General features: G+C 44.3%; 1 protein-coding gene across 1 annotated transcript in view; it reads left to right on the top strand.

Annotated features, from left to right (window-relative positions):
• The first annotated feature begins 1893 nt into the window (after nucleotides 1-1893).
• nmbr (neuromedin B receptor) overlaps nucleotides 1894-18074 on the top strand; it is a 75758-nt gene continuing 59577 nt past the window's right edge. Inside the window, exon 1 of the mRNA XM_005937630.3 lies at nucleotides 1894-2508. Coding sequence (XP_005937692.1) covers nucleotides 2099-2508 — 410 coding nt within the window. The 5' untranslated portion in view covers nucleotides 1894-2098. The remainder of the gene's footprint in view (nucleotides 2509-18074) is intronic.

Here is an 18074-nt window from a genome sequence, read left to right as displayed (position 1 = left end):
TGAACCCCTGGAAAATGAAGCCCAAAATGATGCCTCCATTGCAATCACAGTAATAATAATAATAATAATAATAATGGGACGCCGCTTGACTGAAGGTGCTGCTGGCTGCGTTTTTGTAACAGCTACAGAGAGCTGAGGAGGAATGACCTGCATCTTTAACAGTTTCTGCTCTTAAAAGTGATCTCAGAGGAAAAATAAGTCAGTCGATAAAAGCTGGTTTCTAATTACACCCATGCGTAGTTTGTAATTATGCGAACCTGACATGAAAGCGATCAGACGACAGATTGGCTCTTTTAAAGAAAATCACATCGGATCAAATGACTCTGCAGCACTTCTGACTCGGCCATCTGTGGCCGTGACAGACAAAGCTACGCTCAGCCGCCGAGAGCGAATTTTAAAGTGAATTTGTCCATTTGAATGATGGAACGCAGAGACGGCAGCCTTCAGCTGCAACCTCGCAGCTCCAGGACAGAAGTTAGAAAAGTGGCAGGAAGGATGGAAAAAACTTAAAGAAGTCACGGGTCATGTTCAGGGAATATCTCCTGATACACAGATCTGCTGTTTGTTCTTCCGCCAGCTTTCAACTTTTTAAAGCACTTCTGGAGACGAGCTGACCTCAGAGCTCTGTTCTGCCTATGCACGAGCACAGGTAGAAGACAGCTTTGTTTTTTTAAAATATGCAGCATAGGTCCGATGTCAAACGTTTTACACCTAAAAACACAAAATGCTTTTGACACGATTATAGATGACGCTGATGCTCTGACATAGTTCAGTGATGCTGTATACGCTTCCACCTACAGGAAGACAGGCTGCTTTTCCTTCTTTCTTTACATAAAGACTGGATGTAGGTTTTTGCCAAAGATAAGGTACAACATACCCGGATGTTTGTTAACCTCGTTCGTCGCCTATATGCGGCTTTTGATCTGTTGTCAGTGGGAACGTGACTCTGAAAGCAAATGAACAAATAAGATCATAAACAGCATCAACAGGCAGAGTGATTCATCACTCCTCTCTCAAATTCACCGCAGGCACTTCTCAACCGAGCTGCAGGTTCTGCTGGAGGGAAATTCAAAGAAGGAATCAAATCTGGAATGAAAAAACAAAAATTTGAACTCTGAATCTCCCCTCCTGCAATCACCGAGAGGATGAAGTGACCCCAGCATAGATGGAGGAAGGCTGAAACAAGGAAGAGGAAAATGGACAATTGATGATGAATAAAACCGAAGTGATGACGGGATGAAAGAGGAGAGAAGAGGTGGACGAGAAACTAAAGTCCGTGTAACCACGGGATATACATTGTTCTAAATCTGTGACATGTTCACTGCTTTACTGTTTCTTTTTCTTTGTGAGAAAAATGGAAAAAGAACTGAGGCTATCATCAAAAAGCTCAAACTGGGTGCCAGAAACATTTAAATGAAGCAAAGATAAAAACTGGACTGAATATAAAACATGTTTCAGTTTGGTCTTTTCCAGCCTGGCAGCTCGGTGAAATAAACCTGCTCAGAGCTGAGATTCTTATGAAATCAAAACAAACGAGATTAATATGAAGGAATATTTTTTACTGAGGTGAATTAAAAACAGGCTTAAAAACTAAAATATTAAAATGATTCCGTTTGAGTGAAATCTGAGGCTGTCTGCACTCATGGATTTCATTTAAATTCCAGATCAACTTAGTAGAAATAAAAAGATCAAACTCAAATTTTCAGGAAGAAATCCTTGGGGGGAAAAATTTCAAACGTAAAAAACCTGCTAAAATGATAAAAATGATAATGGAAGATTAAAACATGAGCCCGGGTCTCACCTCAAACTTTCGCCCCCCCCCCCGACTGCGGGTGTGAGAGAGGGGGGGAGAGACAGCGGTGCCTCCCCCCTCTTTACGCGCGTCAGCTTCCTCTCTGCCTTCAGAAGCTTCTCGGAGGAGCAGCTATTGGAAAACTTTTCGTCTCTCTGGTCGTTGGTGCCGGTGTGGACCCCCCTACACCCACACACCCCAGCACCGTCACACACACACCCCTGCTGTCTCTGCGGCTTTACGCGCGAGCTTCCCTTTGCGCAAAAGCGGTCGACCTTCGCGTGGAGTGCTCCTCCGTGCGCACTCATGGATGACGAGTTCCTCTCGAACCTTCCCGCGGAGGCACTGAGCCCCAACTCCACTGAGGTACCCGGCCCGTGGTCGTCCGCGGACGGCGCGGAGACCGTACACTTCGTGGTGCGCTGCGTGATGACCTCCGTGTATATTCTGATCATCGTCGTGGGTCTGCTGGGCAACATCACGCTGGTGAAGATCTTCATCACCAACAGCGCCATGAGGAGCGTGCCCAACATCTTCATCTCCAGCCTGGCGGCGGGAGACCTGCTGCTGCTGGTCACCTGCGTGCCCGTGGACGCCTTCCGCTACTTCTCCGAGGAGTGGGTGTTCGGAGAGGCGGCGTGCAAACTCATCCCCGTCATCCAGCTCACCTCGGTCGGGGTGTCGGTGTTCACGCTCACTGCGCTCAGCGCTGACAGGTAGGAGAATCACGGGGGCCAAAATCACAGAGCTACAGTGTGACACCAGCAGTGCCACTCTGGTCCTTCACGGCACTGCGTGAAACTGTTAAACTCAATGATTCAAATTTGAAGCAGTTTTTAGTGTCAAATGAAAAATGAGGAGGTTAAAATGAAAGCACCTGTTACAGCTGATAGTTTTACGGAGCATATAACGCCAGCAGGCTGAGCGGAAGGTGTAGCACGTTATTAAACATGTTCTGTTTCATGCTTGGTCGATATTTCAGAGGTAAGGTCACACAGTCAGATTGAATCCATCACACTCACGGTTGAAGCTGGCAGAAAAACCATACGCTGAACTTTTTAAATGTGATTCACAGGAGATGAAAACTGCCAGATGTGCTGATTGATTTAAAGCATGCGAGCTCTCTCAGACTTTGGCTTCAATGTCCTCACACCCCTGTAAGAACCCTGACAGCCGTCTATCGCCTCGCGGTCATCTCCACTTTTAGGGCGGATCGGTCCGCCGGCTGCTGCAGGACTCTGTGCTCTGACTGTGATCGCACGGATGAGGTGCAGCTCTCCAATGTAACCTGATTAGTGTGCAGCAGCTGAATGAATCTGAAAAAGCAGTGCACACTTTCTCAGTGTGGGAAAATATTAGTGAGTCATCTAATTAGCCTGCGATGTTCAGCGATGATGTTCTGTGGGAGCAGACGTCATTAGATTAAACTGCTGTAAAATGACTGCATGTGAATGTGCCATTTATCTGGAACTGCAGACAAAGAGCCTCTGGAGCCTTGTGTGTATGAATGTAGCCGCTTTAAGCTGATTTGTGGCACAGCATTGATGAGTGTTAGATAATGTCCGAGAAATGAAGGAAACTCTGAGGATGAGAAAAAGCTTGGCAGGACTGCAGCGTAGAGGCGTGGAAGAGGCGCTCTTAACCTTTTAATGAGTTTTAATGAGTTTCACCCTCAGCGAATGAAACTGTTTGACAAAGTGCAGAAAACCACTGTCAGCAGTTTAAAATCAGACCATCAGAGTTTCTCACTGAGACTTTCAGAAACTCTGAGGTGTTGCAGATAAGCTTGGTGGGTGTGCTTGGCTGACTGGATCAATAATCAGTGACTGCTGTTTGACTTTTAAGGCCAGACGTTTTGTTATCTTTGATAATTCGGTGCTCTTCCTCCTTAAAACTCACAGTAATTGTGGTTTTACTGTAGAGCTGAATGTGACACAGACTCAGAGCAGCAGGTTCTCTCTCCAAGTTCCATCTCGTGACCTTGGCGTGTTGGAGATGTGGCATCGACCCACGTTAAGTCTCTCTCCAGACATTACAGGCAGCTCATGACTGATGCTGCTTCAGCGTTTAAAACCTGCAGTCTGGACCAGACTGAAGACATGTTGGTGGTTACTTATGTTTCTTTATATTAATTTAATATTATTACAAGATAATGATGAGATGAATACTTGGCTGCCTCAGAATCAGTTTCATATCATTCAATGTTTTCTTGAACTCATTCATTTTCTGCATGTTTCCATCTCCACTGTTGCACTCTGAACTCCTTTCCCCTTTAATTTCTTTTCACCTTCATTTCTTCACTCCCTCTGTGGAATTAACCCAGCAGACTCAGACTCTGTGGGGTTTGTTGTAATTGAGTCAGACTTATTTTTAGGAAGTGTGGACGTTTCTGGGAGAGCCTTAGCTGTCAGTTCATCCAGTGTTTTTGAGTTTTTGGGCCTTCTCGTTGGGTCGTTTAAATTTCCTATATGAATCAGAGTTTGTTTAATGCTTACAGTTTCATTCTTGATTTTTCCCTGTTTAGTTATCACACTTCCTGTTTTACTTTAGTTTTGTTTCAGCTCATCTTCTGTGATTCAGTTTAGCTGTGTTTCGTTTTCCCACTAGTCTCCACTTCCCTGATTGGCCCTCTGTGTGTACACAGTCGCTGGCTGTTCTCCTGGTTTCCAGCCCTCATGTATTTTCAAGTTTAAGGTTTCAGTTAATTTACAGTTTTTGAACTTTATGTTTGACTGTTTGGATATTTTAAAAATTCATTTACTGACTTGCTTTAAGTTAACCTGTTTGCCTGCCCGAGAGTCTGCATTTGGTCCTTCTCTCTGCAAAACGTGATGTGACTGATATATTAATAGTGATGATATTGGCTGATATTAACTGTTTGCAGACACTACATTGATAATTGCTGATAAGCGACAGTAAAAAAGTAAAGAAGAGATGCTGAAACATCCTTCAGCCATGACGCTGATGTTTCCTAAAATGCTTGAGACACGACCAAAACACGGACCTTAAACTGGATTAATAAATTTTCTCATAAATAACTACACATAACAAATGTGAAGGAAATCTTTTGGTTGACATATTCGACTTTCGTGGGCAATCGTGGTTCAGGGGGTTGGGAAGCTCATCTTGTCATGGGAAGGTTGCTGGTTCGATCCTCATCTCTGTCTGTCTGTCTGTCTGTCTTGGTCGTTGTGTCCTTGGGTAAGACGCTTCACCTACTGGTGTTGACCAGAGGGGCCGATGGTGCGACATGGCAGCCTCGCTTCTGTCAGTCTGCCCCAGGGCAGCTGTGGCCACAACTGTAGCTTGCCTCCACCAGTGTGTGAATGAATAGTGGAATTGTAATGTAAAGTGCTTTCAGGGTCTTGAAAAGTGCTATATAAATGCAATCCATTATTAAATCAGCCAGTACCTTCAGACTCAGCAGGGCTATAAGTTTTTGTGTATTTTTGATGGTTTGCTATACGATAAGGACTCTGGGATGTTTGGGCAGTCTTCAGCTGCTGGCAGAGCTGGCTCAGATCACAGTGAAGCTTACAGCAGTGAGGATCCACACACACAGAAACAGCTCTGCCCCCCACAGCGGTTCATTCTGGACATTAAATATGAATGACCACTGACACGTTTAAGGTCCGAGCCCAGCCTGTTATTCAGGTCTATGCACAGGTGTGTGTGGGTTGTACATGTTTACTGTGATTTATAAGGAGGAGGAGAGACAGGGATGAGCAGCAGCTGACAAGAAGGAATCAGAAAATTCTGGTTAAAAAGCTGAATGTGGTGGAAAGATGAGGTGAGAGAGAGCGTAGAAGGAAATGAGATCGAGGTCATCAGAAACAGCCAGAGTGTGGGTTTATTCCCACACATATTCCCACTCGACATAATGCACATTTACACCACGTTGAACATTTCTTATGTTTGCCATTCATAAAAATTTAACCAGCAAAGGTTAAGTGCATTGTGCCGCATTAAATTTTAATCAGGTAACAACACGACATAGAGCCAGAGCGCACAGCGTCTGTCATGTGGAGCGATTTCATGTAAGATGTCAGGCTTCACGCTGAGATGTTTGGAAGTATTGTGGGTTCAAGCACAAGCTGTAAGTGTGGGTTTAGTTAACAGGTTAACAACACAACCCACCAGCTTCATCCGTCCTGCAGGTGGAGTCATGGAATGGTTTGCATCAGGACTATCAGGAGCAGCAGCAACATTACTGCTGGACTGAGATCGGTGAGTGTGGAGAACACCAGAGTGCCGCGAACTCATCTCCGTGTTCAGGAAACCCATTTGAGATGATCTGCAACACGATGTGTTATCCTGCAGGAAGCAGCCATCACTGTGGTCATACAGGGAGGGGCGTGGTGACTGACAACACTCAGGCGGGCGGTGGTGTTTAAATGATGCTCAGCTGTAAAAGTCTCAGTGACTCCATCACACCACCATCAGCCGGAACGACCGATCCAAGGCAGAATGGATCCACACTGTTTACACCTGACCCCACCTTCCGATCACGACAGCAGAAATGGAGGCTCATCAGACCAACATTACTCCGGTCTTATGTTGTTCAGTTTCCTGCTCTTAGGTGACAGCAGTGACACCTTGTATGGTCTTCTGCCGCTTTGACATCTGACATGTTGTGCATTCACAGATGCTCTTCTGCATACGTTGGTCTTAACAAGTGTTTTTGAGTTCCCTCTTCCTTCCTATCAGCTCACAGCAGTCTGGCCATTCTCCTCCAACCTTAGACTTCAGTTCCTTTTTTTCCTCTTTCTGCTGCTGGGTCTGAACAGGTCACCTGTATGTGCCAGAATACACTGATTTGCTGCCATCTTATTGGCTGATTAGATATTTGCACTAATGAGCAGGTGAACAGGTGTAGGTAATGAAGCGTATAAAGGCTGCGTTACATGGGTGGAGGTAGGGCAGGTGAAGGCTAGGGTTCAGGTGTGTTGGAGTTGGCTCTCAGTCACCGTGTGTGTCACAGTGTGCAGAGGCAAATTGTGTGGAGTGCCAATAGTGGACCCAGGTGCAGACAAACCAAAGCATAGAAACAAACTTAATGGGAACTAATGGGAACTCAAAACAAGCCGTTTATTGTAGGCTGGACAAAGGTACAAAGCAAAAGGCAAAGGCAAGACTAACAATAAACTAAACTGGGTGAGCTAAATAAAAAAAACCCAAAACAAGAACATGGACCTAGAACCTGATATGAGAAAACTGAACCATAAGGACTTCACATGAATTCATGACCTGGAAACGAAGCAGACAATCTGACAAGAAATGACTGAAAACACACAGACTAAATACACACAGGAGGTGATCAGGGGAAGTGGAAACACATGGGGAAACAGCTGAGGCTAATCTGACATAACGAGACAAAGGAAGCAAAGCTGACTACACTGACACAGGACACAGACTTTCAAAAAACAGCATGGAACAATGTAGGCATGATAACACAAGCTGGAAGAAAAGAAACATGACAGACTAACGAAGAAGACCTAAGTGAAGGATAACTAGACTAGACTTAAGGCAACCAAATGTTAATCCTATTACTTACCGTATTTCAAGGAATAACTTAAGAACTCAAAATGTAAACTGAAAACGCTGGATCAGAGTCCCAGGATTATGACAGTGTGTTTGCTTTGTGTTGAGAAAACTGGGTCAGCTGCAGGAACAGATTATGGTTTGGGGTCAAACACTCTTTGGCTCGCTGGAAGAGCCGGGAGTGAATGGCGATCAGGTACTGAAGGTTTGGACAAACTCATGCCACAGGAATGAAAACAGGCTCTTGAGATCTAGACTGGAAAATCTGCTGAGAGCTACAGTTTACTTGGATTCCATAAAATAAATGTAAAAATCTGCTGTCACATAAGCAGGAGCACTGCTTTTAAGAGAAGAAGAAGAAGAATAGCTCTTTATTGTCATTGTTACAAAAACAATGAAAGGCAGTTTGGCATCTCTCCATGTGTCTGAAGTACACAGTCGCATAAGTATTTACACAATAACACAGACAAATTTACATTTACACAAGAAAGATATGTACAAGTTATACATACACCTGAATACATACGGATACGCCCATGCATACATACACGCACATACATACATATATGCATGCGTACATACATACACACACATACATGCCATTCGAGGAGCAGGTGCACTGTGAGGTGCAGTGTGATCAGTGATATTGCACATCGAGTGTGTGTGTGTGGGGGGGGTGATATTGCACATTGAGGCGGGGGAGGGGGGGTGCTGTTGCAACTATAATAAATAGCAGTATAACAAATACAGTTTAAAGAGGTAGGGATGTTGGTTGCATTAAAGTATACATAGAAATACAGTTTATAAATAAAGTGTAATGTCCATGTGTGTTGGCAGTGCAGTTGAGGGTGGAGGTAGGGCAGTTGAACCAGAGTGTGGTGCAACAGTAAGTCAGAAGGCTCTCGATGGTGGAGTGGTAGAAGTTTACTAGCAGTCTCTGGGGTAACTGGGCCTGACGCAGTTTCCTGAGAAAGTACAGCCTTTGTTGTGCTGTCCCTACCTGGTGGGAAATGTTTGTGGACCAGGTAACGTCGGACGAGATGTGGACTCCGAGGAACTTAAAGTTTTCTAGAGTGCTCAGATCGCTTTGTTCTTCTGAAGTCCTTGGTCTTGGCTGTATTCAGATGCAGGTTGTTGTTTTCACACCATTGCTTCAGATGCTGAACCTCCTCTCTGTAGGCTGATTCATTGTTGTTGTCAAACAGTCATGGGTGAAAAGTGCGTATAAGAGGGGACTGAGGACACACCCCTGTGGGACACCTACGTTCAGAGTGAGGGTGGAGGAGGTGTGCGCTCCCATTCTGACGTCCTGGGGTCTGTTGCTCAGGAAGTCCAAGTCCAGCTGCACAGTGAGCTGCTGAGTCCTAATTAGCTTAGTTTATTAACCAGTTTGTGGGATTGAACTGTATTGAAGGCAGAGCTGAAATCCACAAATAGCATTCTCACATAGGTGTTACTACTGTCTGGATGTGTGAGGGTTGAGTGAAGAGCTGTTATTATGGCGTCCTCTGTCGACCTGTTTGCCCTGTATGCAAACTGTAGATCGAGGTTTGCAGGGATGGCAGCTTTAATGTGTGTCATGATGAGTTGCTTTAAAGCCCAGCTGTCAGCAGCGCTGCAGTGTGATGAGATATTAGACAAATGCAAACAGCTGAGCAAACAGAGCTGGCCTTCTGAAGTTCTCAAAAGCATTTCCATTTTCATCGATAAATACTTCAGCAGTAGCTACTACACCACCTCCTCTCCCTGTAAATCCTGTCGTGGCTGTCCTCTGACGGGTGGAGCTATGCGGCTGCTGTCCCTGCGCTTCAGAGGAGAACAACTTTTTAATTTATGCTCTCAGCGACGTATATGTGTGTGTGTGCATGTGTGTGTGTGTGTGTATGCAGGCTCCAACACTGCTTTCTTTCACCGTGAAACATGTTAATTCCTTTCCGCTCGTCATCTCATTACTCCTGCCCAGCGATCACTCCGAGCCTGAACAACGCAGAGAAACCAATCTGATGATGCATGAAACACTCCTTTAATTATCTCCTAACGGCCTAATTCTCTGTGAAATCTTCTGCCCTCTGACTCACTTCAACCCGCCGTGATGAGATAAAGCAGAGAGTTATCTGTGCTTTGAATCCAAGGTCAGCTCCGTCTGGAAACAAACAAGAAAACGCCAGAACCACGATGCGTTTGGGGACGTAAACCGAAGCTGACAGCCACATCTCCCTGCGGGCGCAACAGGGACTAATGGGCTTCTGAAGTGAAATTCAATTTGCCCACGACATTTATAAACCACATAAAGCAGCGTAACATCCAATAAAGTGTATGCGCTGGACCGCAGGCGGGTATGAGAGAAGCTTGGATTTTCAGATAAGTGCGAATAAAGTTAAAATGTAGTCTTAGATCGATACAACAAGCAGGATCTTGCTCTGTAGAGCTTGGCACGTGAACTCCTCTAAAATCCAGTAAACCCACATTTCCAGTTGTCTGAGAGCTGGCAGACTGATAAAAGGCTTTTGATATTGAATGACGTTCATCAGTCTTGCAGTGGTCATCACTCTGCTGATCAGAGTTCGTCTAGTGGACAAACTCGTACTTGTTGTTTCATTTGGGACCTGTGAGAGTTTATCAATTCTCATTCACACCTATCACCTTTTTAATCACACTGCACCTCGCCAAGGTGCTCATTTTACAGACCTTTCAAGTCCATTTTTGGGGGGTACAGTACTGTGCAAAAGTCTTGAACCACCATGATTTCTTTATATTTTGCAAGAAAAACAGAAACAGGCGCAGCAATTATTGAAACATGGAAACACAACCAATCAGATGCTTTTCACATGTTACTGCATAGTGGATTCAAATCTGATGGTACTTTTCATGTGTTCATGATTCATCAGTTTATCAAAGAGCTCCAAAACCACTGACTGACATGCAGCTGAAACCATGACAGGGCCTCCACCTTGTCTCACAGACGGCTGTAGACTCTCACCGTTGGACCTCACTTTAGTTTTAGCCGCCAAAAACCTGTTGTTTGGTCGTTTTTGATTGGATGTGACACAGTAAAAAATGATGAGCTGGGAGTGACAGAGTGCTCTCACTAATGTGATAACCTGCTACATATACTGTGACACTGCAGTGGCTCGTATGAAATAATTGTTTTATGACCCACACCTCTGTCTAAAATCTCACTCTGTGCGGGTGACAGGTTTGAGTCCGGGCATCGCACCTGCTGGATCTTTATTTGGTTTTGAGGTATGTTAAACAGGTTATGAATCGATCATGTGCTTGGTGGTTAAATGTTAATGGAAAGTGTGGGAAACGTATGAATTGATGCTGTGTCATACTTCACACTCTGCGAGCCGTGCACACGAGGCCATCTGTATGTGAAAAAGTGGATTCTTTTTAATCCAGCTTACAATTCACTTGATGAGATGAAGGCAGCGCTGAGCGCAGAGTGAGTCAGAGAGAAAGTGAAAGTGAACAGAGGGAAACATCAGCGTTTGCTTTACAAGTGGCCGTCAGTCCAAACTGGGATCATAAATTGCCATTTGAACAGATGAATGAAGTCAACTTTCAGCTCAAATATGCTGCTACTTACAACTTATTCTGGTTTTAATTATTCACTGTGAGCTCAGGACAGATGGTTAGTTTTACATCAGCATCCTAATATTCTGCACAGCACTTTTATTTTTCACCACTTTCTTTGCTTTTAGTGTCCAAAATTTACTCTGAGACATTAAAATGTTCTGCAGAACTGTGACTTGCTTTTGCTCTAGCATCACCGTTAGAACTTTTTCTATCAGCCTCGGCTGATTTACTGCCACTTAACTAATGATAGATTTAGATACACAAAAGCAGCATCGAGGTCGACAGTAAGCACGTTCAGGCCCTCATTCACAGACAGTTAGTGCCTCTTTAACCAAGCATGACTGATCTTTGCAGGGGTGTTTTCAGGATCTTAGGTTTATGCATATAATGCAATTGGTCTGACACTTAAACATGCAGGGTGGTGTTAAATAATTAAAATCAAATCACCATGTTCTCCCAAACATAACCAATAGATGAAAAGAGAAACATGGAAGGAAGAAAACAAACTGCATGAGGTGAGCCATAGTCTTCTGGTTCACCCTGTGATGCATCCATCATTCCAGTCCCACTGAAATGAGGTGCATCATAAGTCATTTAAAAAGCTTTAATGGTAAACTAGTCTCTCAGGAAAATCTAGGAAAATATTTCTGTGCTCTTCATCAGCATCATGAGCGTGACTTGCAGTTTCAGCAACCTGTGTTTTAACTGCTATGCATTTGGTCTGATCACGCTGTGTGTGCATATGTGATGCTTTTAAAGACCCGAGCCAACAGCAGAAACTGAAGCACAAACAGAGATACTTCTGCTCTGATTGAAGGTCACGGATCTCGAGTGCATGCGTGTCTGTGTGTGCTTGTCTTGTACAGTCAAGGTAAAGGTCAGTACTTTATGTGAAATGCATGGGACCAGATCAAGTCTGCAGAATGGTAATGCAGCTGGAATCCTCTCTAAATCCAGGGTTTGACCTTTGCATGCAAACTCAGAAGAAGAAAGGAAACAGGAGCAGATGTACATTAATACAGCATCAGGCTGTCGGAGGAGGTCTGTCTTCACTCTCTGTTTATCTGTTGACTTTGGTGTTTGCATGTTTTGTGGATCCATCCAACATTAATAATCAAAAGGAAAGAGAAGGATTTCCAACACCTTGCTTCAGCCTCTGTTTTTTTCTGCGTAAACTTTGGTAAATGTTTCTGAAGCTGTGCTCATGCTTTCCCAAAGGTACCTGAAGCTATCCACACAGCTGTTCCCGATATCTGCAGGATATCTACAGATGTCTACAGAAGCGTGCAGGAGACCAAATATGCACGAGTCAAGGAAGACTGAGATCTTGTTGCGCTGTTCATTGAGTATCACAGGCCTCAGTCACACAGGCAAGGAGACCTGTCGGTCTCCAACCATCGACTGTAATGGAAAGACGCGTGTTTGCCTGACTATCCTGCAGTCGTTGTATGAAACTGGTTGCAAAGAGGCATGCACTGCTACACTGGAAGCCTCCCTGTGACTGCTGCCATCCCTAACAGATTGCTATAACTGCCAGACTTTCTGTAGGCCTTCGTGACTGAGGCACTGAATGGTGATTATACTCTGTTGTAGATGCAGACAGTTCACCTGAGGAGCAGCAGAGCTGCTCTCTGGACAAGTCTGTGTAGCTGCAAAAAATCTGGTAGGCACGTGGACATCCACTCGTTGTTTGATGATGACCTCAGCAGACCCAAAGATGCAACTACCTGATTGTACCTTCATCCTACTATGGTTTATGGGTTTGTACCATCTATCACACCAGCATTGTACACTTTAGAGGGACTGCTTAACTACTTAACGAACTTATCACGTTTTTTTTTTAATTCAACCTAAATATAGAAGCAATAATGGTGATAAAATAAGTAAAATCTATAATTTGGCTATACACAGACTCCAGTTACTGCACTTTAAATCTAAAAGTAATGGCATAAATAATGTGGTCCAATAATAATCCATCCATCATCCATCCATCCATCCATCCATCCATCCATCCATCCATCCATCCATCCATCCATCTGTCCAATAATAAGCTCTATGAGGTCCATTTGTGTAGAATTTGCCTATAGGGACAGAGTGAAGCAGACGGCAGATTTGATATGAAATCTATCAATATTTTAGGTCCTAGAAATGGTTGTCATGCAGTATGGGTGTTTTCTGATGTAATTAATAATTTCCTAAAAAGCGTGGGTACAAAAATGGTTTAGTTTAGGTTTGGAGAATGTGGTGATCATCTCACTGACCACAGATCGCTCTGTTTTGGATATTCTCTTTAAAAAACTGTTGAAACAACTGAAGGTGACTTGGACTAAATGAATGAATAATTTCCTTCGATGACGTGAAAGGAAGCCTCTGTAATCAGAAGCCCTGCAGGGGCTCCTGTTCCCGTTTATTTACCAGCAGACGCGGTCGTCGTCCCTCTGAAACACCATGATATCAGCATGTTAACTGGAAACTCATTTCCTGATCGCACAGCTGCGAGTAGCGATCCAGCTGTGTGTCTGACCCTGATGGCCTCTAATGAGCCCCTAACGAGCCTAAAGGCCACTAACGAGCTCATAATGGCTCCTAACTTGCCTGAAGGTCCTTGAAGAGGATAACAAGCCTAATGCATAATTAGCATGGTGATTGGAGTGGTTATTGGAGCCTAGATCGTTTCCCGTCAAGATGATGCACAGAAGTACCCCCTTCAATCCTCAAACCTATGAGGCGATCGGTGCCGGGGGCCCAAACCCTTCAACAGAAAGCTGGTCAGAGGCTGTAAAGCTCTGAACATCGCAGTATGTGAGAACACATTAAAAACTAGTTGTTTTGTTCCCTCAGCCTGTCTGTTGCCAACACTCAGAGGCAGAAACCTTTGCTGGTTTTAGGTCCTCATTATCAGGCAACCTTTCATTTAGCATGGACGATTGAAGAAATGTCAAGGCTTCACCGAGCAGCCATCCACAGAGCTCTGTGTACATCCAACCCTACCAAACGTCCATGCACTCCTGCAGGAACATCTTTGACATCTGACTGGTTTACAGAGCTCTCAGGGTCACCCTCCCCCCCCCTTTAGCACATAAATGTGAAGTTCTGTGGTGGATTTTGGAGAAACTATACCATGTGTCAGCTGGAAATGCAGTGTGTGCATGCATAACAGTTCACAGGTGTTCACCTGGCAGGTCAGCCTCCGCATTTTTTGTCATGTACACAAGCAAATTCCATAATGTTGGAACTAGAAAGGTCCAAACCGACAGTTAGCATCCTCTGAGTGGGAAAAAAAAAGTTTTTTTCAGGTCTGACCCTCGTAAAAAATGGAGAGATCGCTGACCTTCAGCAGGACAGCCATGACAGAATATTAGACTTGATGTTTAGCTGTGTTTTCAAATGCACACAGGGAGCTGGATTTCATGCATTTATGAAGTTTTATATAAGAAACTGAACCTCAGAGGAAATCCATCTGTGAGCAGAAACAATGAACTCCCATAGCCATTGAATCTAATGCTGAATGTAATGGTAAAAACTACCCCGCCCCTTTCTAAACTAAAGGTGGGAAACATTGGGGGGTGGGGGGGGTGCTAGGGCACCGTTTCCTCCCTCCAGGAATTCCTAGCAAGCTTTTGCAGTCTCTCTTTGGTGGTCTCAGCTGTGTCGATGGTGTATCATTAAATTGCCAGATTGTCCTGTAACTTAAACTCAGTACTTAAACCATGATGGGACTAATTAACGTGTAACAACATCAGCCTGATTCAGCACTGAGGGGCAAATGAGGACTGTGTCACGAGGTTTGGCTCCAGTAATGATGCAGTGATAATTACAGCACAAGAAAAAGCTCATCTATGAAAATATTAAGAAAGCTGCTTGAAAACTAACCATGGTGCAGTTTTCCAGTTTGATTCCAGGAGGAATTCTGGATTCCAAAGAATCCTTTATTAGATGCTGTGCAGCCCTAACATACAGGCGCCATCAATAAACAAGCTTTCGTTTTTGTGTGTAGACAGAAAATGATGGTCTGTGTTTCTTGGTGAGCGCGTGACTCTGAGCTGAAAATAAGGAGCAGCAAATGCAGAAGTCAGGAATCAAATGTCATAGCCTCCTGATAACAGAGAGCAGCCCCTGCAGCCCAGGAGGATGGGTTTGTGTGATCAAGGATTGGCAGGGAAAGAAATCAAAGCTAAGCTGAAGAGGAAGAAAGTATTTCTTTCACCCTTTGTTTGTGGATTTGATTTTTCTTTCAACCGCCTGCCACCGAAGCACCGGCAGCAGGAGTCCTGAGAAGTGGAATTAAAAAACAAAAAGAGAAAATCTGCTGATCTGATTTGTGACGTGATCATAAAATCATCTGATGAAGTGGGTTAACAGTATCACGTAACTTATTCTGAAGGGTAAAAGGTCTCAGGAGAGCAAAATGCTGCTGAAGTGGAGTATTTAAGAAGTGATTAAAGTGATCTTCAGCTTGCAAGAGAAATCTTTTTCTTCCAGCCATTTCACCCAAAAAATCCCCCCCCCCCCCAAAAAAAAGGAAAAAAAAGAAAATGAAAATAAAATTTTAATTTAAAATGTAAAACTAAAATTTCCTCCTCAGCAGACCTCCTCCCTTGTTGAGTCATTATGAGCAGAAATCCTTTTTTTCTCCTGAATTGTTGTGTTATTGTCAGGCTCAGGAGGCAGACTTATATCACTGCTCCTTTTATCTGTGGCAGTTGTGTCACAAACATTCAACAAAAAGGCAGCTCCTCTGCGATTTGTTTCTCAGAAGCCCCTCAGAAATGTATCTCAAAGCCACAGGACACCAGCACGTTTATTGTTTATTGTTGTGTTATTGTCAGGCTCAGGAGGCAGACCGTCACTAAAGTTCACAATTTATTTACACACAGACACCAGGTGCGAATATATACAGGTGAGGGGGCACAGGAAGAGGGTCTCCGGGGAACACAGGCACGGGAAGAGGACGGCTATGTACAATAATCCACTGAAGCTCAAGTAGCTTGGACTCCGGCTTTAGCTCACCAAACGGCGGTCCTCAGGCTGGCGAGAAATCTGGCACAGGGAGGAAAAAACAGGTAAGTTGCGGCACGAAAGAAACTCGGAAAAAAGGCTCAGATTGGCAATGACACTGACGAGTGTTACACAATAATCCAGCGAGGAAGCACTCTCAGCAGCCGCCTTAAGAAGTGAGTGAGATGATTGTTTGCAGGTGTCTGAGCCAGGGGCTGGAGCCGTCATGACTCCGCCCCGGTAGAGCGCAGTGCGCGGGAGGGGAGAGAGGGAGACGCAGCACAACAAAAACACTTGTAGCCATACAGAGTCAGCCGAGAAGGCACAGGGTCATGACAGTTATATGTATTACATATTTCATTGTCTATCCTTTTTTGCTACTTAGCCTGACCTGTCTCCCCAATGTAAAGTTTGTATATTGTATGTATGGTCGACTAGGTCTGTCATCTCAGTTGCAGGCAACTGCAACCGACAAATAAAGCTTATCCTTATCCATCACTTCACATCCATCCAGAGATGCACGAATGAAAGTCTGACATCGTATTTTTAACCTGCCACCAAGAGGCAGAGCAGATCACCTACTAACCAGAAGGTTGTTGATTCGATCCCTGGCTGCTCGAGTCTGCGTGCCGTATATCTTTGGGCAAGATACTAACCCCAGGACTAAACTAAAAGCTTAGTCAGTACAACATCTACCCGTGAGCTGCCTTCTTGTTGTGACTCGTGGCTCAGCATACATATCAGTTTGCATACGTATTTGCCTATGCAGGGCACTTTCAAACTTACCCTACCATGCTTGTGTGCAGTTGTCCAAAACCCCAGCAGCCTGTAGCTCAGTGTGGACTACGCTATGTGCAGCTTAATGCTGACTGGTTGAAAAGTGGGCTGAAACAAGGATGCGAGCAATGGCAGCCCTAAAAAAAGAAAAAAAAAGCCTTTAAAATGGAGGACAGATGATCGATTGGGAGCTGAACGGGAGGTTTTAATTCTGTCTGATGTCTCTTTGAACTTCTGAGCAGCTGTCAAGGACATGCAGCTTGTGTTGGACCAAAAACCCACAGCTGGTCAACAACTGTGTTGCTGAATAATGACATTTCTGGGGGAGGACCCATGCTGGCTTGACTGATTTATTTTTTAAGGTGTTGCTTTCTTCGCTTCTCTCAAAGGGCCTTTACACTTTTCCCCCTTCTCTCTGAGGCTGCCCGAGTCAAAACAACAATTTATTTATTTTCCAGTCCACGTCTTCAGTCTTCCTCTGCTGACTGTAAAACTATTGACAGTTTTATTTCGGTGTCAATGAAAGCACCTTTTCTTTAGCTTTGGTCCTTCACAGCACCTCGAACCGCAAAGCCCGAACTGCAGACTGCTCTCACAGAAGCCAGGTCACGCGACTCGCCGCACTAAACTCAACAAGCATTTCCAGTTGTGTAAATGTGTCTGAAGAGGATGATTTACTGTTGTGTGAGGACAAATTCACACAGTAGCTGGTCAGTGTATGCAGCCGCAGGATGACTCACGACTGACCAGCATTGTGGTTTTATCAGCGGGGCGGCAAAGTCCAGGAAATTGCCTCCTTCACACGCTGAGAGTGTTGGAGGTATTCTGGGATGCAATTATAGCTTCATAACAAATCCTTAAAAAAAACATAACTTGTGGATGTTCTTGGTGTAGTTGCTGTAGTAACTTATGTTTTGGTAGGAGGGGCCATGTAAAGGCCATGTATGGATGTCAAGAACTGTTAATGGAACAAAGAACCGTGTATCTGCTGCAGAGACACAGAAGAGCTTCAGGTGACGTTTATGGTCCTCGGCGGTCAGCAGATGAAGTCGTGCGAGAACAAACAGAATGATTTCAAAGTCAAAGCTTGGTGCTCAGAGTCCACCATAATTGTGTTTTTAGTGTCATTCAGGCATGGAAGTGTTCATTTTAAGTCCATCATGCTGCAGACAGAAGGTGTGCTCATCCTGCTGAGAAAGGATCTATTTTTAAAACTTGAACTTTAAGGGAAAGTGTCAAGTCTTCGAAGTCTGGAGCTGTGTGTATCGGTTATATTCAGAGCCAAACATTTCCTCTAAAATCTACTCATGACCCTCAAAGCTTTTAGTTAAGAGATTAAATTATTTTTGTGGGGCATGACTTGAAGAAAAGCTGTTTTATCATATTT

This window comes from Haplochromis burtoni, unplaced genomic scaffold (genome assembly GCF_018398535.1).
Source record: "Haplochromis burtoni strain Fernald_Lab_line unplaced genomic scaffold, NCSU_Asbu1 Contig_232, whole genome shotgun sequence".
In the NCBI taxonomy this organism is placed as follows: domain Eukaryota; kingdom Metazoa; phylum Chordata; class Actinopteri; order Cichliformes; family Cichlidae; genus Haplochromis; species Haplochromis burtoni.
The sequence above is the reverse complement of the archived record's forward strand: the minus strand, read 5'-3'. Positions and strand labels throughout refer to the sequence as shown.